Here is a 22647-nt window from a genome sequence, read left to right on the forward strand (position 1 = left end):
GTCTGAACTGGCACTGAAGGCAGGCTGGAGGAACATCTTAAGCTTTTATTTTTAATTCAGGTCTACTGATAAAAGATCCGCTCTGTCCGGGGTGATCGAGTCCGGGTATGTACACTCTCTTCTGCTCTGCTGTTTGATCTTCGCATCTTTAGCAGCTCCGGCGGGGTGAGTTCCTCACAGTCCGTCGACTGAGCAAAAAGTTCCAAATTAAAAAAAAGCAGGAGGAGGTCTGGAGGAGGTTTGGTGGAGGTCTGGTGGAGGTTTGGTGGAGATGTGGAGAAGATGTGTAGTGCTGTATATCTGCAGTCTTCTATCGGTTACAAAAGGATGAAATGCTACACTGAGAGACATCCTGCTCTCACACTCTCTCTCTCTCTCACTCTCTCTCTCTCTCTCTCTCTCTCTCACACACACACACACACACCGCTGCTGTTTTCTACGGCATGATTGTTGTAGGAAGTCTCTTTTTTTCCCTCTTCGAGCCGGGCTATTCAAACCTGCAGATCTAAGTAAACAATCATTCCTGCTCTTCATGCAAATCGCATTTTCCCACATTGTTCCCCAAACCGCTCCGGCTAGCCCTCCTTTCTCGCCGTTGCAAATTTGGGATCTGCAGAATATGGCGTCTTGTCCTTATAAAAATAAGACAGGCTGCCATTTTTGTTTTCCTTTTGTCTGAATTTTTTTAATAAAACTGTCTGAGAATGTGGGAGAGGCTGCAGCCAGCCAGAGAAAGAGAGCGCGAGGGAGAGCGAGCGAGGCAGAGAGGGACTGAGAGAGGGGCTACGGGTGGGATTTTCGCCCTTTTCGTGCCTCTTTAACCGCGCGGTTCGTTTTTTAGCGAGTTCTGATCTTTTAAAGACAGAAAACGGGACGCTTTCATCAGGAATGACTTCAAAGGACGCCGCGAGATTAAAAGGAAAAAGTTAAGTAGCCCCAACTTTCTTTTATCTCGCTTTATCTCATCAAAGACATCAAACGACCCGCTAATCGACGCTCGTGCTTGTGTTGTTTGTAGGTGGTGCAGCTTGTAAACGGCGGTGTTTGGGAGTTTGTGAGAGTGGTGTGAAAGCCTCCTCCTGTCTGTGGCGTTGAGCAGAGGGTCAGTCTGCTGCTGGTTTGTCTGAGCAGCAGAAATGAGCCTGAATGCTAACCTAAAGTCCACAGCATGGTGAGTGTGATGAGGCTGTGGGGTTGTGATTGTCTGCATTGTGTGCAATAAAATGCTGTAACGCCAGGCCTGCAGAAAGTGGATGGTGCTGGTAGCGTAGCCAGTGCCTTTAATGCCTGTACTTTACATTTTGGGTTCTGGCTGCATTGAACAGATTCAGTTTGCATGATTGAAATTTCTACATTTTGTAGAATTTCTGATGGTGTAGCAAAGAGGTGGGCAATGTGGATATCTGCAGTATGTGAATCGTATCATGATTCATTTTGTTATGGTGGATATCTTCAGTGCTGACCCCTGACCAGCTGCCCGTTTCATTACAGACAGCTGAATTAGACCTGTGTAATGGGATGGAAATGAGAAATCTCTGTGCTCAGTGTGGGACTGGGTTTGATAGCAGTGTTTAAAATCTGCTTCTATTGGTGCATTTTGTCTGTGAGCCTAAATATTATGATAAATGTGATGAATGGTTTATCCTGTAAATGTAGTGATCTAATATTTTTTTTATCATATTGCTCAGCCCTAAGTTACAGTTTATTTTAGCACATTTTAATCATGACAATTGAAAGCACAGTCTTTTGTGTAGTGGGTTGATTTTTTGCAAAACATCTGTAGAAAAACTACTACATGAATAATAATCATCATCCTAATTAAAAGGTAATAACTTCACTTTTATAATATTCGTGTAGTTCTGTCTTATACTTCTTAACTATACTTGTGGTAATACCTGTGTAATATCCTGCAATAAGTTAGAATTAATTAAGATTCCTACAGAAATTCCTCTAGTAGTAGTATTAGTACATATATAGTTAATATTAGTTATTATATATCATATAAATCTTCTTTACATTTTTAAATTGTTATTAGCTGCCATTTCTATTAAAGTTGTAAAGGTTTATGTAATCAATGTAGTAAATAGTGTAAATAGATGTATATATGTTTAGCTTCAGTTATGATCTATTTACTGCTAGCTGATCGAGCCTCTGTGCTGGTATACCATTATACTGACAGTTTTAGGAACATTGTGAACCTTAAATTTGGGAGATAATGAGTATTATATTTATAATATAGCGTCCCATTCATGATGAAAAAATAAATAAAATAAAATAACTAGTTTTTATTATTTCTTTTACATTATGTTTGTGTTTTTGTCTGATTAGTGTCTTACAATACTGTGTAACGTTCACTGTGGTGTAATTGTAAAAGATGGGAATGAGTTGGTGTAGTGTAATGGCTTACAACATAGTAACAACATTGTCCCCCCCCCTTTTTTTTTGGACTGGGGTTCAATTCCTAGGCCAGGCAAGCACACCATACTACACCAATACGAGTCCTTGGGTAAGACTCCTAATGATTTCAGTGTAAGCTGCTGTGGATAAGAGTGAGAGAAAGGTCATTTATGTAAAATGTGAAAAACAGAATGTCAGGTTTTTAAGAATGTGGCGTGTCGTTGCAGATTTAACCAGGCACATTTCAATAAATTAAACAGTCAATAAAATTAAGTCACATTATCTCTCACACACCCTCACAACACAAGATATTTTTACTACTCCCCTCATGCTCCAGTGTGGTTTGGAATTACATTCATGCACCTAAATTACATGTCTTACTATTAGGAGGGTGGACCTCCTTGCGCTGATGAGCTTCTCGGCCTGGCCCTGCAGAACCCCCCCCACGCAGCGTGATTATTTTAGCAATATCAGTTTCATGCGTTATGTTGCTTTTTTCCCTACAACACTGCGCTCTGCATGTTTTGGCAGTGTTCGCTGGGTTGAAGTCTGTTTGACTAAGGGTCTGCGCCGAGCCGCTCATTTCCACGGGCCAAGAATAATAAAGATGATATGTCCAGGCATACGAACCCCAGACTTTGCAGAATATTTCCTTAATGGTGGTTGAGGGGGCCCGTTTCACTTCCTGAAGAAACTCGAGGGTAAGATTTTCCTTGGTACGGCCGAGGCCTTATTACATGAACACCTCTGATTTGTGTGAATATGCAGTAAAAGGTTTGAGGCGCTTGTGAAAAATACAAACAACATTTCTACAGAAAGTCGTGGTTTTCCATCACTGTGTTCATTATAACCTCTCCAAAGCTCTCCTCATGCAGTCTGTATTTCTTGAATCTGTTCTAACGTGATCTGAAGTTCTTACAAGCAAAACAATTCTTCATATAAAATGACGTGCTTTGGGGCCTAAAACCTCTGCACTGTACTGTGTATTTCTTTAAAAATGCAAAAGGAGAAGCATTTGGCTCTGTAATTCCTATTTTTATTTATTTATTTGGCTCATAACCATTGGAGCATGTTTTCGGTTGTGTTTGGTGGGTCTGGACTTGGGCCTGGTGGACTAGGAGGGGCTCTGTTTGTCTGGCAGTGCTTTGCGTATGATGTGTGATATGTTTAGCTGAATAAAAATCCCCCCTCCCTGCTGTGAAGGGACGGTTAAAGTGTCCTCTCCCACTGATGGTGTATTAATGTCACTGTTATCAGCAGATAGTGAGAGCAGTTATTTCTGTGTTCTGAGAGTAGGTGTTAGAATATATAGAGAAGTTGGTCTGTTTATATGCACTGGCTCTTTATATCATTTCCTTTTGGCTTTGCGGTCACGGTCACTTCCATGTCAGTGTGTGACTCATTTTTGTGGCTTGTTTCAGCCAGTGTGACTCTTTAACAGAGCCTGCGCCACTTTTTGGCCGATTGGTAATAAATGCGTACATTGCGCCAGTGCTAAACGTGTTGCTTTTAGGGTGTTTTCACACCTATGGTTGGTTTGCTCTGGTCTGAATCAGTTAACAAGTTTCTAAACATCAGACTGTTCTCTTTGCTTATTGGTCAAGACAGTAAATACAGGAAGAAGCTGCTGCAGATTTCTCTGCAGTTTAACATGGAGCTGTAGCAGAGATGCTGTTTGTTTAGAGCTGTGGATTTATCCAGACAGTGTTCCAGGCTCAACTGTTTAGTTGGGACGCATTGAGGTCGGATCACATTCTCACCACAAACTAACCACTCCAGAGTTTGTTTGGGGCCGGACTGAGGCCGGCTCCTCTCAGTGGTCTCGGTGTGGTTATTTTGGTCCGATTCTGAGAGTGATTGCTGTGTTCACACCTGCCCGAACGAACTGCACCAAGGATGAACACGAAGCAGAGTCCGATGTAACCGGGCTAACAGGTGCTAAGGGCTTTTTCACACCTCTTTTTGCGAGAACGCTAAAGAATATGATGCTCCTACATCCTGCCGTCATCACCTACATGGGCTGAATCTTCTGTACTTGACACTGATTGGTGTATAGAAGGACGTACGATGTTGGTGTGTTGGCAATTCGTTTGGTCGCCTTTCTTGGATTAAATTATTGAGCAGATTCTTTTCGTTACCACTATCTTGCCAATATTATGGTATTCAGGACCAAATGAACATGCTCATGTAGGAAAGGTATTGTAGCCGACAGATAAGGAGAAGAAGACTGCAAGCAATCCTGTAAGTTTCTAGAGCTGAAAGCTGAGGTTGCTCCTCTCCCAATGAGCTACCACGGCTCATTTTGCTGCTTTTCCAGGCCCTCTTCTTCTTCTTCTGTTGTCTGATGAGCCGGCCTCAACGTCATGTAGTGATTCACACTGCAAATGAACCAGACCATTGTCAGCTGATGCGGACCACACTTAGATCCATGGCTTTTGGCTGACACTCATATTTAGAGCACACTTACATTTGAATCATCTTACACAGGTAGGTAGCAGGTTAATGTATGTTAGGAGTCTTACCCATAGACCCCGTCTACACCTGGTCATTTATGTGACTAGTATCTGGACTGGATTTAGCCACATGCCTTTACAGTTGGTAGACAAACCTCAGGTTAGTCAGACTGAAATCTGAAAGCTGTTTGGGGCAGAATATGCAAATTCACTCATTGTGCTGCATTTATTACTGGTGTTTCAGTTGTACTGGGAGGGGTTTTGGTTGTCTGATTGGCCTTGGAGAGACAGATGTGTTCACACCTCTATAACTCTTGAAGTGGTCTTGGGTGTGTTTACACTTTTTACACAGTTTTATGGGGCTTGGCCTTATCCCGATAAAATATAGATACTCAAAATGCGTGAAGCCACCAGGTGTAAACGGGTCTTACTGGGGTAGTGTGGTGTCTGTGTCCAGCCTGGGATTTGAGTGGTCTTATCCAGTATGCTGTAAAGTGCCTCTGTTTCACAACAAGAGGGCTTGCATTATAAGATACTTAATACAGATGAAACTGTTTGTATTTGTTAATATAAAAATAAGAAATGAGATCTCACATTAATATTCATAAGACCATTGTGAGACAATTCCCTGGAAACTGATTAAGCCTAATCTTAGACTATTAAATTGAAGAGCCAATGGTGAATCATTGAAAACTTCCTTGTATAGGATTAGTCCTTATCTGGGTGTGGGGGAACTGGCCATGTATTAACACTGAGCTTCATTAACACTGTATTTCTGCATGTGTGGTTATTTCTGTATGTTTATGGAATGATGGTGGTGCTCTATCCAGTACTTTTGGGATGAGTTGGGAGTTAAAAATGAGGTGGAGTGATGATCATCCTATATCCTGACCTCACTAAATGCAATCAAATCCTCAGAGCAATGCAAATCCAAAATCAACCGAAATCAATCCCTGGTGATTCCAGTTTTACAGATGTCAGTGATTGTGATGATGGTTAACAAACGATACGTTGTGCAGCCCTGATGAAGGCTTTTCATTCTGTAAATACGTTGTAACGAACAATTGTACAATTTGTGCAGTTAGTGGAGAATGAAGAATTGAAATGTGGACTCGTTGTCGGCGTCTCTCTAAAACCATAAAATCTCCATTTTTTTGCCAGTTGTTCTTTATACAGTGTCAATGTCTTGATGATTGGACCAATAGAAATGCTCCAAATAGACTTGGAATAGAAGCGTTTATATGCACTTGACTAATCAGATGATAGGTAAAATGCAGGTGAGTTCAGGCAGTAACCTGTGTTCTGCTTTGCAATCAGCCAATACACTCACAGAAAAGACGTGATGGCCGGCTCTGGTGTCTGCTGGCCGATGCATCAGAGCCGGGTACCCAGCGCTTTCCTCCAAGAGCGTTGGTTGCTTCGGGAAAAGAGGCGCTGGCTGGTTGTGCCTGTGTCGTCGTCGGAGTGTGTTGGTCTTCACCCTCCCAGTGTCAGGAGCATTGCATGTGATAGGGGGAGAATTGGTGATTCAAATTGGGGAGAAAATGAGTAAAAAAATAAATAAAAATAATAAAAAAAATAAAAATGTACCTTATTTGAGATTTACAGAAAGGGAAAAATATCTGGTGCCTTTTTTACACTACAATATAAACATCCTTCATTTAGAAGATAAATGAATCTTTAAATTCTCCAGTTTCAGCGTCACCACAGAAGTGTTTTCTCGCGGGTGTTGCTTGCTTATTTCCGGTACCACGTCTGTTTTCAGGCATGTGCAGACACTATACTCTTATAATCTTACTCCAGAGTATAAATGCACTGGAAATCAGATTACTGAGGTAAAATCCTGCTCTGCTCTGATTTCTCAACCTTACTCCCATCTACAAATTGGAGTATGCTGTTTATATAAGCACTTGAATAATCAGATTACTGCAGAAATTCGATTATGATTGGATTAATTAGAGCATGTAAACGTGTTCATCGACTTCCATAAAAATTGTTTTTTTTTTAGTGTTTTGGAGATGCAAGGTTTTTGCAGGACAGCTGTGATATTCTGCACAGTTTAAGTGAAGTAACGGTGAACAGCTTTCACAGAGTGTGACCGTGAGATCTTTCTTTGTTTATTCCAGCATGGCTGAGCCACGGTTTAATAACCCCTACTTCTGGCCTCCACCTCCTACGATGCCTGGCCAGGTATGGACCTTTACTTTACCTTCATTTTTCACATAAAAAACTTGACAAGCTTCAAAAAAAAAAAAAAAAAAAAAAAAAAAGACATTAACGGTGGTGTGGTATAAGCATTCATCATGAATAGAAAAAAAACCCATCCTTTCAGCCCCTTTCAGATTCTCATTAGTACGATTAGACCAGAATTTTATATTTAAATGTGAAATCTGTGGTGCGAATGCCCTTCACATCTACAGTTTAACTGCTCATAATTAAGCCTAATTATGCTAAAACCCCCGAATCTGAACTCTGCCATTGTGAGAAGAGCACTGTAGTAATTGCTCTTAACTTTTAGAGCAGTTGCCGTTATTCCGTTCTGAGAACGGCTGAGTGTGTAATTGACGAGCTGTAGCAAATCAGCCAGCCTTCTGAACGTTTTCCCTTCTCTGTCTTTAGCTGGATAATCTTGTCCTAATCAACAAGATCAAAGAGCAGCTGATGGCGGAGAAGATCAGACCTCCACACCTGCCACCTACTTCTGTCCCTTCTCAGCAGCCCTTGCTTGTGCCCCCCACGACTACAGAAGGAGGTCAGCACAGCGTGCCAAAGCTTCAGCAGATGCCGGGGCTCCATCCCCACAGCCCAACACAGCCCGACATCGCCCTGCACGCCCGGCCAGCCTCCAGCACCGTTGCAGGTACACGTCCATTGCCACACTCGTACCGTGCTGGGACAACACAGGACTATCTAGTGGGTGTGTTTAAAGCCCTGTGTATATATCTTCTAAATATCTACTATATACACCACAGTGCAGAGCTTTCAGGAACCTAATCACATTATTTACACCACTTCTCTCAGCAAGAAGAGAGTGTTTGCTTGTAAAACTCCTTCTCCCAAACTAATGTCCTGTAAATCCCAGCTCTACCCAAGATTAGAAGAGGTGTAGTTGATCAAATACAATAAAAATACCTCCTGTTCTTACAGAATTCTGCAAAAATTCCCAACATGGTGTAGAGGAAAGTTACACAGTGGTATACTCTTAAAAAAAGGCTGCTACCAAAGAGTCCCCAGTGTGCCATAGAATGTGATGCCATAGAAGGACCATTTTTGGTTCCATAAAGCTTTTATAAAGAATCATAAAAGGTTCTTCAGGCACAAAATGGCAAATTATAAAACTAAAATGGTTCTTCTATGGCATCACTTAAAGAAACCTTTGTAGCACCTGGGGATCCAAGTGGGTCAGCGGTTTAATGCGCTACTACTGTGGTCCAGTGGTCTCAACATTCAGCGTTTCTAAATTCAGCCATGTCACTCCACTGCAGCGTTTTCTTTACTGGCTTCCTGTAGCTGCTGCCTGCATCAGATTTAAAACCCTGACGCTGGCCTACAAAGCCAAGAAAGGACCAGCCCCTCCGTACTTGATGGCAATGGTCAAAAGTCGATCTGCACCAAGAGCCCTTCGAGCTTCAAGTACGGCTCAGCTCAACCCGCCATCCCTCAAAATCCACGGAAGACAAGCATCCAGCTTTTTTCTGTCCTGCACCAAAGTGGTGGAACGAGCTTCCCCTGGGGGTCCGAACAGCAGAGTCAATCACTCGCTGTCTTCAAACGCAGACTGAAGACCCTCCTCTTCCGAGAGTACTTGGGTGAAGAGTAGAGTACTATGGTCTCCTTACTGACTTAGTAGTTTAGTAGTGTCTAAACTTGGAGGCATCTTTGAGTTTGTAGTCTATTCAAACTAGCTGAGGTTTTTCTTGGGTAAATAGCAAAGCACTTTTGTAAGTCGCTCTGGATAAGAGCGTCTGCTAAATGTCTTAAATGTAAATGTCTCGACTTCAAATCCTGAGCCATGTGCCTCTGCCATCAGTGGCCAGTCAGTCAGAGAAAGCACAATTGGGGATTACGCAGTTCGAAAAAAGTACCAAATTGGGAGGAAACGGGATATTCAATAAACAAATGTAATAAAAATAAAAACTAGTGTACTCTGCTACAGTGGTGAGGACTATGACGAAATAAAAATATATCATTACTTAAAACCTGTTCACCTCTTTGCATCCGCCAACAGGACGTATCCTTGGTGACGTAAACTTGAATCTGGATGATAAGACGGCCATAAAAGCAAGAGGACTGTGGGAGGACTGGCATTTACGGCAGATTATAGACCAACCATCTAGAGCAAACCATCTGTCAGGTAACGACACTATCATTAGCACAGCAGTGGTATCACACTTGCCAATACAGCCTCCTGCTTAGATTGGAGGTAAGAATGCAAGGAACTCGCTGAATCTCATTTTTGTCCTTGTCAGTATCTTATCTCTCTCTTCTCTCTCCCTTTCTTCTCCTGTGATTGTCAGGTTTAGCGCTGTCATCCCGTAGCGGAAACAGTAACACATCAGAGGCAGTAACCCCTGCTACCCCCACATCCAGCAGCAGCCAGGCAAGACACGGTGTGGCTCCTTCAACAAACCTCGTCTCAGGGTTTGCCTGCGGTCCAGGGATGGAGGCAATCAAAACCAGTGGTGGACTTGCAGGATTGCTGGGACCTGCCCCCAAAACTGTGGGACGGGGCCGCAAAAAGATAAAGGCAGAAAATACCTCTGGACCTCTGTTAGTTGTGCCCTACCCTATTCTGGCCTCAGGAGCTGACCAGTCGTCAGTAACGATCACTGCCAAAGAGGGCAAAACATACAGGTAGGCCACAGATGCTGATTATAGCAACTGTGTAGCAAAACAGTCTCTCCAAAAGTGTTGGGACAGTAAGGCCAATTGTTTTGTTTTTGCTCTGTATTGAAGACGCTTAGGTTTGAGATCCAAGGATAAACTGAGATGATCACTCGAACTTTTAGCTTTTATTTTCTGACATTTAGAGGAGTTTAACAGCTAAGACATGGCACCCTTACTGGCAGACCACTCCATTGTTAGGTGAGCAGATTTACAGTTTAAATAAAATAAATAAAACGTAAGCTTCTTCAGGAGGTGTCCTGCATGATCAGTTGGGTTAAGGTAGTGCTCTGCAATTAATCAAAAATAAATTGAAAACAGAATTCAGGACTAGGTTTGGGTGTTATTACGGTAATACAGTATACCGCACTATTTAAAAATGTTGATGGTATTTCAGCACTCACGCAGCTCAGCGATCTAATCGGTCACGGACCACTCATTGCCCAGGAGGTCACAAGTTTGAATGCAGAGCAATGCCGCTTGGCCAATCAGTGGCTGGACTCCGAGAGATCACAATTGGCTGTACTTGCTCCCGGTGGGTAGAGGGCGCTCTCTCCTCATCACTTTAAAGCGATGTTGATTGGCAGAGGCATCTGTTAGCTGGCGTAGTGGAGTGGGGAAACAGGCGCTTTTCTCCAAGCGTGTTGGCTGCCCGGGAATGGCATCAGCAGTAAAGAGGGAAACATTCTTCAAAAAAAGCTTGCTTTCCTTCCAAAGATAGCTCTCTGATCTTCATGCTGGTTTATCCTTTTCAGTAACAAATGCACAGGCGAAACCCAGGCTCAGATCAAGAGTAAACAATATAAAATAGCTGCACAAAACCTGTCATGTTGTAAGAGGTTTAACACATTTAGATATTAATATCAGGAAATAAAATGTCTCATTTATCTTTTGATCTCAAACCCTAATGTCTTTGATATAGAATGAAAACACATCAAAATGGCCCAACACATTCCAATCTAGAGTTTCATACTAAACACGCCACAGGTGTTGTACATGTGTCGGATGACTGCCAGCTTGCAGTACACAATCCCATTTATGTGGGCTTAGTTTGGGACTTCTATCAAATGTAACCTCCTAGCACAGGCCTCTAAGTGGTCGTCATTTCATAACATGACGCCTCATGCATTTATTTGTAATAAGTGTTTTCTCACAGCTGTAAATTTACTGATTTTTAAAGGGTACTGAAAAGCTGAATACGTGACGTGTGTCAGCATGTGATGGAGGCATTGCATTAGTCTTGCTGCTCCAGGGCAAACCTAAAGAAGCAGACTTCAGACACCTGCTGATCAAACATGTTTGGGCGAAGGACAAAAGCTGTATAAGACCTTTTAGAGAACTGCCTCTTTAAACTCTGCCCTTCTCGTTTTCTGCAGGTGTAAAGTTTGCCCGCTGACGTTCTTCTCCAAGTCAGACATGCAGATTCACTCAAAGTCACACACAGAGGCCAAACCACACAAGTGTCCGCACTGCACAAAGTCCTTTGCCAACGCCTCCTACCTGGCCCAGCATTTACGCATCCACCTCGGGGTGAAGCCTTATCACTGCTCGTATTGCGAAAAATCCTTCCGCCAGCTCTCACACCTACAGCAACACACTAGGTAAGACAAACAGACATTATGAGCAGGACAGCTGATACTACACAAAAAAGGGTCATTACAATTCATTTATTTGTCTCTGTGCAGAATCCATACAGGTGATCGGCCTTATAAATGTATCCAACCAGGCTGTGACAAAGCCTTCACACAGCTCTCCAATCTGCAGGTAAGACTTCATGCACTACCTCTGTGTTGTGTGAATGTCACAGAACGCCTTGATTCTCACGTTAACGGGTTAGAGCTTTTACACAGGTTGTGGCGGCTGTGTGACCGGGCATTCCAGACATGTCCAGAAGTGCCACTGCATCTAGAGAACAGCCGTTGACCCTACTTTGAAACACCCAGTCGTAATTCTACATGGCTACAAAGACAAGGCCCTAGGGCACAAATTTCTGCCCCTAATACCATGATGGTTTCACACCATCCTTGGTGTTGGGATGATCCTGAGGTTGGCTTCATATTTGAACATCCAGTTCCACCTTAAATGATGCAGCAGTTACATTCAGATCTCTGTATCGTCACCATTTTAGTTGGAACAGGATATTCAGATAAGAAGCCAACCTCAGACCAATGGTGTCGGGCGCCTGATTGTTTGGGGCGTTCTTACATAGATATAGGGCATATATACATATAAGCTCCCTGTCGTTTGAGGTGGTAATAACCTTAAGGATGTATACCAGGATTTATAGATCGGGAAGAGGTGGTGCAGTGCAGTATACGTCTTGTTGGATGTGTGGAAAATGGGTCGCTTCTTCGAATTGTAGCCCTTTTGTTTCACGGCTTGTGAATGAAAATCCAAGCAAGAATTGCTTCAAAAATCAAAGCAGGTCCTTCACCATCTAAAAAAAACTACACTCCACAGGGAGCTGGCCTTTGCTCACTTCTACTTAAGAATGACGAGAATGAGGAGAATATCCTGTAGACTAGGATTACTGCCACTGCTGTAGACCCATATGACCGTATGCTTCCATACAACTGCAGATTTAGCTACTTCCTTCACACTAGTTAGAAATCTGGCATACAGGAGGCAGATTCAGGAGTCAAGAGACTGGATCTTTAGCGTTGGAGTTTATTCACATGCAGACAGAAAATCATACATGGGCACATCTTAGTTGATCACAGTCCAGTCTGACCGAGTCCAGTTCATTCCGTACACCTATAGATTTTGCTACTTCCTTCACACTATGGTCTTTGGCACGCCCAAATGCAATCACTCCTTTTTGCCAATCATTTACATCTGCTGTGAGACCCATTTTCCACACATCCGAGACACTCACTGCACTGAACCCCCTATTTTCAATCCATGAATACTATCACACACCCCACAGGTATTTATAGCTGGATCGTCCCCATGCAGAGCCATCTGCAGAAGCCTAAAGTTACTACCACCTTCATGGTGGGGTCCCCAGCACGACAGTCTCTGCACGACAGTTATCAAACAGACTAGTAAACTATGCCACTCCCCTTAGACATTTTTTAGTACATCTACAGGTTTCATCAGTTGGCCAGCCACATCTGAAGACTGCCAAATGCAAACTAGTGCTGCATTCTGTTATACAAATGATCTATCCATTAAGCATTAAGCCAATAGAGATCTCTCCTCTCTCATAGTTACACAGTTAACTGATGTGGGAATCTAATCAAATGAATCTGAGATAATAAAGTAGTTCCTGAACGATAGTGAGGCTGAATGATATGCCTACAGTTTAAGGGCTTCATTCGTTTAGTTATGTTTGGTGGTCATAAAGTTCTGTGTTCTCCTTACTTTGCAGTCTCACCAGAGATCACACAACAAAGACAAGCCATACAAGTGTTCCCACTGCTACCGCGCATACTCCGACTCCGCCTCACTGCAGATCCACTTAGCTGCTCACGCCATCAAAAACGCAAAGGCCTACTGCTGCAGCATGTGTGGCAGAGCGTACACTTCAGTAAGTACAGCCCAGCTTTCCCCTTCATATAACAACACTTCGAGTCCAGGCACTCTTACCCATGTTATCTACATAATGTGAACCCTCACAAGTTACTGTTATTTTGCTCCAAAGCATCAAAAAAAAAAACTTCCTAACTTTCAGTGGAAGACAATGTAAAAAGATTTTATTCCAAGCCATTTTGGAGCATTTCTATTTATATAAGGGCATTTATTTTGCAAAGAAACAAAAAACAAAATTGCTACCATCCAGGCAAGGCTTTCTATTAAATGTAGGAGCACTGCTGTGAGGTCTTGATTGCATTCACTGACAAGAACGTTAATGAGTGAACGTATTGGAGCACCTCGATGTCAGGGAACTCTGTACCGCTGCTCCACAGCTAAATACTGGGAGGCTTTATACCCCTCTAGCCCACGCCTGGCATTAGACATGGTACCTAGGATCATGTTTATATTCTCAACAGGGACTAGACAATGTGTGTGTGTGCGCATTTGCACATCTGTTTCAAGCAATAAGTGCAACCTAGTAGCTGAATGCATTCATCAGGAGTGGTGTCTACAAACACCACTTTGTATTTGGAGAAATACTGTATAAACCATATATGTGTGTATTTTTATATTGATATCTTGTTTGACATCCTGCAACGGATGAGATCCAGCATCCCTAAAACAGCTCTGTCCCACCTTTTCACCCCCCCTGTAGGAGACCTATCTGATGAAGCACATGTCTAAACACACAGTAGTGGAGCACCTGGTGAGCCATCATTCCCCACCAAGGACGGAGTCCCCCAGCATTCCTATCCGCATCTCCCTCATCTAAACAGCCCCTCGGACCAGGGCGCGTGGTCAGTCCCCAGCTTGGTCTAAATCAAACCAAATCACCTCTCCTGGGCGGCGTGCTCTCCTGGTGAATCATTCCTTTTTTCCTGGGACACATTCCGAAACGTTTCAGACGGTATTCCGAAAGCCTCTTGAAGAAGAAGGCCGAGTGGTTTTAGTATTCTGTTTTATTCTCTGTCTTTAACTCGATGCGAGTTGGAGAGGGTCTAGTAGGGACATCCAAAGACAGTTTTGCAGCACTTTCAGGCCATGTAGTATTGGCTTTAAAACCGTTCAGTCTGTTTGGACAGTAAAGGCATTGCTCTTGGCAGCTAACCTTTCGGACGTTAGGTGTTACACAGGAAAAATGAGGACGATTTTATTTGCGTTCTATTTTGTCCTGTTAATATCTAGTGATCATGAACTGATGCTGAGACAGTATATATGTAGAGCGTGGACCAAGTCCAACAACCTTTGTTAAATTTCCTATGTTTTTTTTTGTATTCCGTCTCCTGTATTAGGAACGTCTTAATCAGAAGGGTTTCTTCTGGTTGGGAAGCTAATGGTCATTGTTTTATACTTCGGTAGGCCTTTCTGAATGTTTCAATTTTAGGTTTTATTTTTGTGTTTATTCATCAAAGTGAACTGCTCTTAGTCCTGCAACATGATGTGCTAATTAGTGCCAAAAATGGTATCTCTCAACTCTGGTGTACATAAACGCATTCTCGCACTGCCTCTGATGTCTAAAGATACCAATACTCACTCCACATGTTACTTTGGGGCTACACTGTGTTGTACATCTTTTACAGCATTCCTCACAAGAGTCATCATATCTCATCCTCCGTGTGTACATATGTTTATGTTGAAAATGCCTCTAGTCTTTTCACTCATGTATTATCATGACTAAGTATTAATAATAGACATTATGTTATTTTCTATCCAGTCAAGCCTTAACTATTTTATCACTAATTGTTTAGCATCACATTTTATATCCATGTTTACCATATTGGTGTTCACTGTATTCAGTACTGTATGACTTTTTTAATTCCCTAGCATGAATAATCTGTAAATAAACTATAAAATACTTATGTGTTAACCCATTTATATCAAATGTCTTGTTATTATTACAAATCTGTTTTTTTTTATTTGTCTTGCATTGTGGTACTCTTGCCTTGGCTGCTATATGCAAAGTCAAGACATAGAATGGACTTTGTATAAATAAGAAAAGAAATAAATCAGAAAAGTCTGGAGATGTTTTGCTTTTGTCTTGTGTTTTGTGATAAATCCTCTTTGTTGTGAATGCAGTGCAGCTGGGGTAATTAACATTAGATTAACATGACCGATATATTGGTTGGTGAAGAATTCTGACCAATAACGGAACCTTGATTTTAAGAGCATCATCAACAATACCGCTGATACAGACATACAGTGTCTGCATGTAAGCATGAGAATAACATGTGTACTCGGGTGGTCCAGCGGACTAAGGCACGAACACTGTTATCACTGTGATTTTTGGGTGGGTAATTAGCAGCCCAAATTGGGGGAGAACAGGGGGAATAACTGAAAATTATGAGGTACTGTGTATTTATATTAGTTGTGTGTTTCTGCTGTTCAGGTTTAAGAGGTAATTTACTAAACATAAGATAAATACTGTATAAAATGAATATCAAATCTATAAATAAAATTATATAGTAAAATTATACCTGGTTTTATTAAATCATCTGAATGTTTAGCCTCTTAAAATTGGTACTGGTATCTTCTAATCGGTCAGGCCCTAGTAAATATTCACTGAATTTGTTTTTAGATAAACAGGAATTATAATCATAATATAAAAAGTTCAGTTTTAGCTTCATCATAAATAAGAAAAACATGCTACATAATTAATAAGAAAATAAATAAATAGTATCTTTGCAAACAAAAAACAAACAAAAAAATAGAATAAACAGAATTGAAACGGTCTTTTCAGCCCATCTGAAAAATAATAAAGTGCTTTGTGCTCCGAAGTTCCACTTCTGTCATCCATCCCGCTTAGAGCCTGATTTCCTGAAAGCAGTTCTTGGAATTTACCTTCACTATTAGAAGCTGTTCAGAGTATTGCTTCTGCTGTCATCCAATGATGCTGTTTGTGCAACAAAGCTCCGGGTGTAGAGCGGTACGTGTAGATTTCTGTGGTCAGTTCAGATAGACCATCTCTGAGGCTTGGCTTTGGGTCAGAGCAGCAGGCTCCTCTGTGGGTTTGGAGTATGTATTCTGGACGAACGCAAGGAGATCAAAAGTTTCAAATCCCTGTTCACTGTTAACAAACAAGACTTACAATTAATTTACATCTTTTTGTTTCTTTTTTTTACGTCTCAAATGTTAGACATTCGTTAATGTGGTAATTCACAGTTTCATCTGTTTCATTTTCAGGAGAAACCAACTAGGCAATGGTGTTAAATTTAAAAAACAATTTCAACTCATGTTTTGTCTACTCAAATTATAAACACAGTACAAACACAGTCCATTCACATGTAGGGGACACATGCACATAATGCTAATTTTTGTGTTCATAAATTGAAAAATTGAAAAATTAAAAAGGAAACATAAATATTCACATTTGAAATGAAGTAGAAACCAGAGAACAGAGATCCTTTACCAGGAGTTTGCGTGCTCTGAGCCCTCAATGATACGGTTTTCAAATGAACAGAACTTCCTGAAGTCCTGCACAAATGAAGAGCCAAAATTGATCAAATGCTGGATGAGGAAACTTACCAATTACAGCACACTGTAATATCCCATAAACCTCATACATTACACACACACACACAGACACACACACACTGTACCTCAGTACTGAGCAGACACTGCTTTTCTTGTAGCAGTCCCTCAAGGTTTGCAATCTGTTTGGACTTTATCATGTTAAGGTCCCATTGTCGAATTCCATCTTTCTCGAGAAAATCCACCCTGAAATAAACAAACAAACAAACAAATAAACAAACAACATAAAACAAAACAGTGAAATGTGGCCTAGGGGCTTTTCTGCTCTCACCTAAATGACTGAGGAACAAGGCTGTGACCAAGGGGCTTCATGCAGAGCTGCTGTAATCTATAACTCACAAATATTAATAAATGGATGGTTTCCTAAAGGTTCACTGGTTAAATACACTCTATGTAGCCAAATGTTTGTGGACATCACTTCTAATTACTGCATTTAGCTACTTCAAGCTGCACCCATTTCTGACACAGATGTGCACCCCCTCCCACACACACAGTTTTTCCAGTCCCTGTAGAGAGGTTTTTCCAATAGAATAGAACTCTCTGGACAGATAACACATAAAAGGTGTGGGCTAGAGGGGTATAAACCTGCATCCAGTACTTTTGAGAGGAGTCACTAATGCTCTTGTTGCTAAATGCAATCAAACAGCAACGCTCCAAAATCTAGTAGAAAGCCTTCTTCCTGAAAAGTAGAGACAGTTACTCCAACAAGCAGGAGAAACTCATTTTTTAATACTACTGATTTAGGAAGACACAATGAATCAGCAGGTGTCCCAATACTTTTGTCCATATAATGTATTAACAACCTAATGCACAGATTTGTTACCGTTGCTTCATGGCCGTGACTGTGGCTATTGCGTCTTTTCTGCTCTCCTCTTCCTCACTCAGCTGATAAAGCAGTTGTTTCTTTTTCACAAGCAGCACTTCATTCTCAGCTGTGACTTTCATCACCATCTCACTCTCCTGGTGAGGAATATTGATGGTTATTGATCTAATTTATGATTATTACCATGATCATCATCATCAACAATACTGACGACTACCAGTGTACCTTCTCAACCTTCTTCATGAGGACTCTGAGTTCTCTCTCCTGCTCCTTGATCTTTTCATCCCGCCAGGCCGTCTCTCTAAGGTACACATCTTTGGCTTCACCAAGTTTCTCTTTGTGGCGATCCTTCTTGTCTTGGTATTTGCTGAAAAATGTGGGACACTCGCATCTGATTTGACTGAACTTTCCCCTCTGTTAGGAGAGTGAAGTTTGCTTCTTTAGTTTTACACTGGAGCTACAAAGCTGGTCTAGCCAACAACCCGTGGAAACTCAATGGAAATTGATCTAAAATTGCTCAATATCTTGCAGCTACTGTGATGATTTCAGTGTACAGTTTGTAGACTGGTGTTCATGAGCTTCCGTGTGTTATTAGCTACATTATGTATTTGCTGGCTATGTCATTATGTCTACATTTGGGCTACAAGGAAAATGTGGGTACATTTTTTACCAAACAAAAACCACTGAAAATCTGACATGACAGGCAGTCGCATAAGAAACATACGTGATGACTAGACTTCTGAGCTCTTTGTACCTGATCTGAGAGTGCAGGTTACAGTGGGCATGCTGAAGCTGGATCTGGAGTTTCTCACACTCCTGCTGACTGCACATCAAGCTGTCCTCCAGCTTTGCAATAACGTGTTTGAGCTGGGCAGAAAAGACAACACTTTCATTCAAATAGTCTGCAGAATTATTATATAATTATATTTATAATTATAATAGTGTGCATTTGGGGAAAAAAGGCAGAAAGCTCACGTTAGGAACGTTCTTGACAATCCTGATGGTTTTGAACAGGAAAATCATTGTAGACTATATTCACATCCATATTACACTATATTACATATATTATTTTTGAAGTAATTCTTCAAACTCTATAAGTTTCAAACCTGGGCAATGGCTGTGTGGTTTTGGTTAATCTTATGCAATACGTGGCTGTGTGTGGTCTATCGACCATCTGTTGTGAGTGTCTTGCCTCATTTTGCTCTTTGCTCTGTTGGTCCTGGACTCGACTCAGTTCTGCCTTGGCGAGACTCAGCTGAGTGTTGGTGGTCAGCAGAGTTTGCATTTGCTGCAGCAGTACTGTCTCTCTCTCTGCCAAGTGCTTCCTGCTCCACATTAAAGAGAAGGCCTGTGAGATGACATCTGGATGGTTCCTCAAGAGTATTATTGCAGATACTGTTCTGTATCTGTTTATCTGATGTGTTTTAACCAAACTCCAAACCTTGTTTGTTTCATGCATTATGACTCATTATTAGTCTTTAGAATCTGTCAAATTAAATAAACAGATGGTATTACATTATTATTTATGATAATATATATATATATATATATATATATATATATATATATATATATATATATATGTATGTATATATATAAATATAAATGGCAGTGAGTTTTTTTAATACTGTACAACCCTTATTATTATATTGTATTAGTAATTCCCTGTCTGTATACTTATATAAGCTGGGATGTAAACTAAGGTAAAAAATCCAGGTCACATTTATGTAGGTTTTGGTTAACATATAACCTATGTCATTTTTCTGTCTGTATCTAGCTCGTGTCTAGTGACCAGCTCCTCTGCAGGTGCACCTCTGCTTTTGAGCGTTCTCAGCTTGGGTCTTTAATGTATCCAACTCCTCCACCATGTCTCTGACTTTCTGCTCCAGTCTGGAGTTCTGTGCATTATGAGCCTCTTCCACACGGAGCTGCTGGGTGGCACTCTTCAGCTGCTGCTGGAGTTCCTCAATCTACCACACAAATACAAGAATTATTGACCAATTACATTTTGCAGTTCACTGAAACGGTCACAACACATACCGATATACCCAAGCAGCCAGAGTCCAACACTGTGCTTTGAGCTTTGATGGCGGTCTACACAGGAGGCAAATAAGCTTCACCTGCTTCTCCAAGGAGGTGACTCGAACCCTGGTAGAGCTCAATTCTCGCTGAAGGAGGAACTTGTCTCGTTCCCACTGAGCCTGCTGCCGCTGGAGCTTTTGCTGGAAGATCTGGAGCTCTGCAGTCTTGGAGGCGTCTTCCTGTTCCAGTTGTGTTACTTTAGCCAGAGCTTTCTGCAGATCAGTTACCACCTATAAGAGTGATTTTAAGATCTGTTTAACTTTCTATTCCTTTTTATATTGCTCTTTTTGTAATACAATTAAAAGTTAACACTATACCTTTTAATTTAAACTTTAATTGTTCTACTTTCAGACATTATCTGGTTTTATATTTGCAACTTAATAAAATACAAATTTTAAATATATATAGTAATAAATATTTATACTAGATATATTTATATTCTATATCCTTATTTACACCTTTTACACTTGGGTTTACATATATCATGAGGAATTTGAGATGCATATTTAGATAGAAAAGGCAATGTAAATTTAGATGTTTATAATAAATCAAATAAATATTATTAGCTACTACTACTGTTACTATTATTATTGTTGTTATTAATAATAGAATTTAAATTCAAATACATACAATATCAACAAACTTGCAAGGTCACACGTGAAACATGTATGTAAATCTGGATCAATGATACCGTCTGTTTCTCCTGCTTGAGGAGGGTGATGTTCCTCTGAAGTTGGCCATTCTTCTCATTATGTGTGAGCAGCTCCTCCTTGGTGAGGTTGAGGAGGTCCTGAGCCCTTTGCAGTTCATCATTCAGCTGCCTCCACTGTGCCTGGGCCTGCGGCAGCAGAGAGTCCTGCGACTGCGTTCATTAACCACACAACTGACTCACAGCTGAAGCTTTGAATCCACAAATTATGAGGCACGTGCATTACTATTCCACATGCTATAGTCACCATATCCCAAAATCTAAAAAAGAAATACGAGGCTGCTCACCCGTGACCGGGCCTTGGCCTGGTCAGTCTGAGCCTGTATAGCCATGCTCTGCTGTCTGGCTTGCTCATGCTCCTTAAGTTGAGAAGACTTTAGCTGGTCCAATTCAGCTGTCAGGGACGCCAGCTGAGAGCATCAGACAGATCCAGAGAAATAGTCTAAAGTCAACCTTCAGCTCCAAGAGGTGCTGCTCATGCTTGCCATCCAATTTACTGAAAGCCTACTGCATTATTCAGGGTATCATACACGGTCAGAAACCACTTGAAACTACTTGGAGATTACAAGTGTGTGATTTTTTACTTTGCACAATGCTAACTGGAAGACATCCATGAGTTTCCATTATTTGTTAGCTACATTAGCCTCATAGCTTCAGTGCAACTTCAGACATTGAACATTAACTTTTTTTTGCTTAGAAGGATGGTTGTCTAAATAGTACTTATCACTAAAGTATTCCTTCAATCTTCACCTTATCCTGAAGATGGTGGACTTTAGCTTTGTGGCCTTCCTCTTTCTGCTCACACAAAGCCTGAACCTCCAGAATCAGGCGTTCTGCTGCTGCCTTTCTCTTACTCTGGTCATTGCACTCCTCCACTGCCTTCTTCCTCAGCAACTCCTTCTCGTCAAGCTCAGCCTGAAGTCTTAAATTGGCCTGCGTTAGATCCAGCAGTTCTGCACAGCACCTGCACAACCAGTCCCACATCAGCATACTTTATTGAATGTTACTACAACCCTATGAATCATCTTCATAGGCATTTTTTCAATAGTTAAATATAAATATTAAATAAGTGAAGTATACAGAAAGTTAAAGAAAGAACCTTTTATGAACGTCTTGTTCTTTACTCTTCTTGCCTCTGGACAGAGAGCCAGTGCTGCTTGCATGACTCTAACAGAATGAAACAGCATAAAGAAATATTAGCAGATCATTAACAGCCAAAGTGTACATGGCTACGAGGAGCGTGCTAGGTTTTTTTTTTTTTACCTTCGTCAGTTTCTGGAAGAAAGCCTGGACAACTTCATCATCCTCGCTGTCCAAGTCCTCAATTTTTCTGTCAACCTGATGGAGAGTCAAAGGCAGTAAATCAGCAATACAAGTAGAAACTACAGCAATTTACAATATAGTTAAAAATAGGGGTTTCAAAAATAAAAACGCCTTTATACCAGCTCAAGGAGTTGAAAGCGTTCCTTCTGCATTCTCCGCAACCTGTCCCTCAGCTGATGGACCTCCTCATTCAGTGCTTTATTAATTTCTTTTGCTCTACGAAGCTCAGCCACATCTGAGTGGAAAACAGGAGCAGTTATACACGTCATCATAAATAAACATTTTCTTTGTCATTATTTTCATTTACTAGGTTTTCTACTACAGGCCAAAACACTGAAACACACACTGCCACTAACATACAATAAAAATATAATATATAAGATACACTATATGTCCAAATATTTGTGGACACCACTTCTATTAAATGCATTCAGCTACTTTAAGTTGCACCCATCGCTGGCACAGATGTGCAGCTTGAGCACACACAAACACACCTATTGGCACCATACCTAATAATGCTAGGCATGGGCTAGAGGGGTACGAAGTCCCCAGCACTGAGCTGTGGTGCAGTGCAACTGTGTTCTCTGCACTTTTGGAGCTTCATTCAACTCTTTTAGGGTAAGCTGGGGAGTTGGGGATGAGGTGGGGTGGTGATCATCCAACATCCTGACCTCACTTACATTCTTGTCGCTAAGTGCAATCAAATCCTCACAGCAATGCTCCCTCAACATTTAGTAGAAAACCTTTTTCCCTGGACAGTAGAGACAGTTACTCCAACAAAAGCAGGAGAAACTCTTTTTTTATACCCTTAATTTAAGAAGAAACAATGAATGAGCAGATGTCCTAATACTTTTGTCAATACAGTGTATCTA

General features: G+C 41.2%; 2 protein-coding genes across 4 annotated transcripts in view; one reads left to right on the plus strand and one right to left on the minus strand.

The window, feature by feature from the left end:
- Positions 1-15331, plus strand: znf362a (zinc finger protein 362a). 3 transcript variants are annotated; one of them, XM_072665419.1, is made up of 9 exons: positions 1-105; positions 6977-7040; positions 7470-7710; positions 9079-9204; positions 9368-9704; positions 11111-11335; positions 11420-11498; positions 13105-13263; positions 13966-15331. In XM_072665419.1, the coding sequence occupies exons 2-9, from the start codon at positions 6978-6980 to the stop codon at positions 14080-14082; spliced, it is 1347 nt and encodes a 448-aa protein (XP_072521520.1). In that variant the 5' UTR covers positions 1-105; position 6977; the 3' UTR covers positions 14083-15331. The 3 variants fall into 3 exon arrangements, with proteins under 3 accessions (XP_072521520.1, XP_072521521.1, XP_072521519.1); XM_072665420.1 differs by lacking the exon at positions 1-105 and adding an exon at positions 390-925; XM_072665418.1 differs by lacking the exon at positions 1-105 and adding an exon at positions 944-1171.
- LOC140543399 (uncharacterized) overlaps positions 13413-22647 on the minus strand; it is a 17021-nt gene continuing 7786 nt past the window's right edge. The window contains exons 8-23 of the mRNA XM_072666518.1: positions 21895-22010; positions 21716-21790; positions 21552-21619; positions 21203-21416; positions 20740-20862; positions 20435-20605; positions 19782-19973; positions 19474-19631; positions 18768-18986; positions 18637-18658; positions 18416-18528; positions 17887-18028; positions 17662-17798; positions 16907-17024; positions 16717-16781; positions 13413-16374 (exon numbers count right to left, since the gene is read on the minus strand). Of these exons, the coding sequence (XP_072522619.1) occupies positions 16254-16374; positions 16717-16781; positions 16907-17024; positions 17662-17798; positions 17887-18028; positions 18416-18528; positions 18637-18658; positions 18768-18986; positions 19474-19631; positions 19782-19973; positions 20435-20605; positions 20740-20862; positions 21203-21416; positions 21552-21619; positions 21716-21790; positions 21895-22010 (2054 nt within the window). The 3' untranslated portion in view covers positions 13413-16253. The remainder of the gene's footprint in view (positions 16375-16716; positions 16782-16906; positions 17025-17661; positions 17799-17886; positions 18029-18415; positions 18529-18636; positions 18659-18767; positions 18987-19473; positions 19632-19781; positions 19974-20434; positions 20606-20739; positions 20863-21202; positions 21417-21551; positions 21620-21715; positions 21791-21894; positions 22011-22647) is intronic.

The sequence above is a fragment of the Salminus brasiliensis genome, chromosome 21, assembly GCF_030463535.1.
Source record: "Salminus brasiliensis chromosome 21, fSalBra1.hap2, whole genome shotgun sequence".
Taxonomy (NCBI): domain Eukaryota; kingdom Metazoa; phylum Chordata; class Actinopteri; order Characiformes; family Bryconidae; genus Salminus; species Salminus brasiliensis.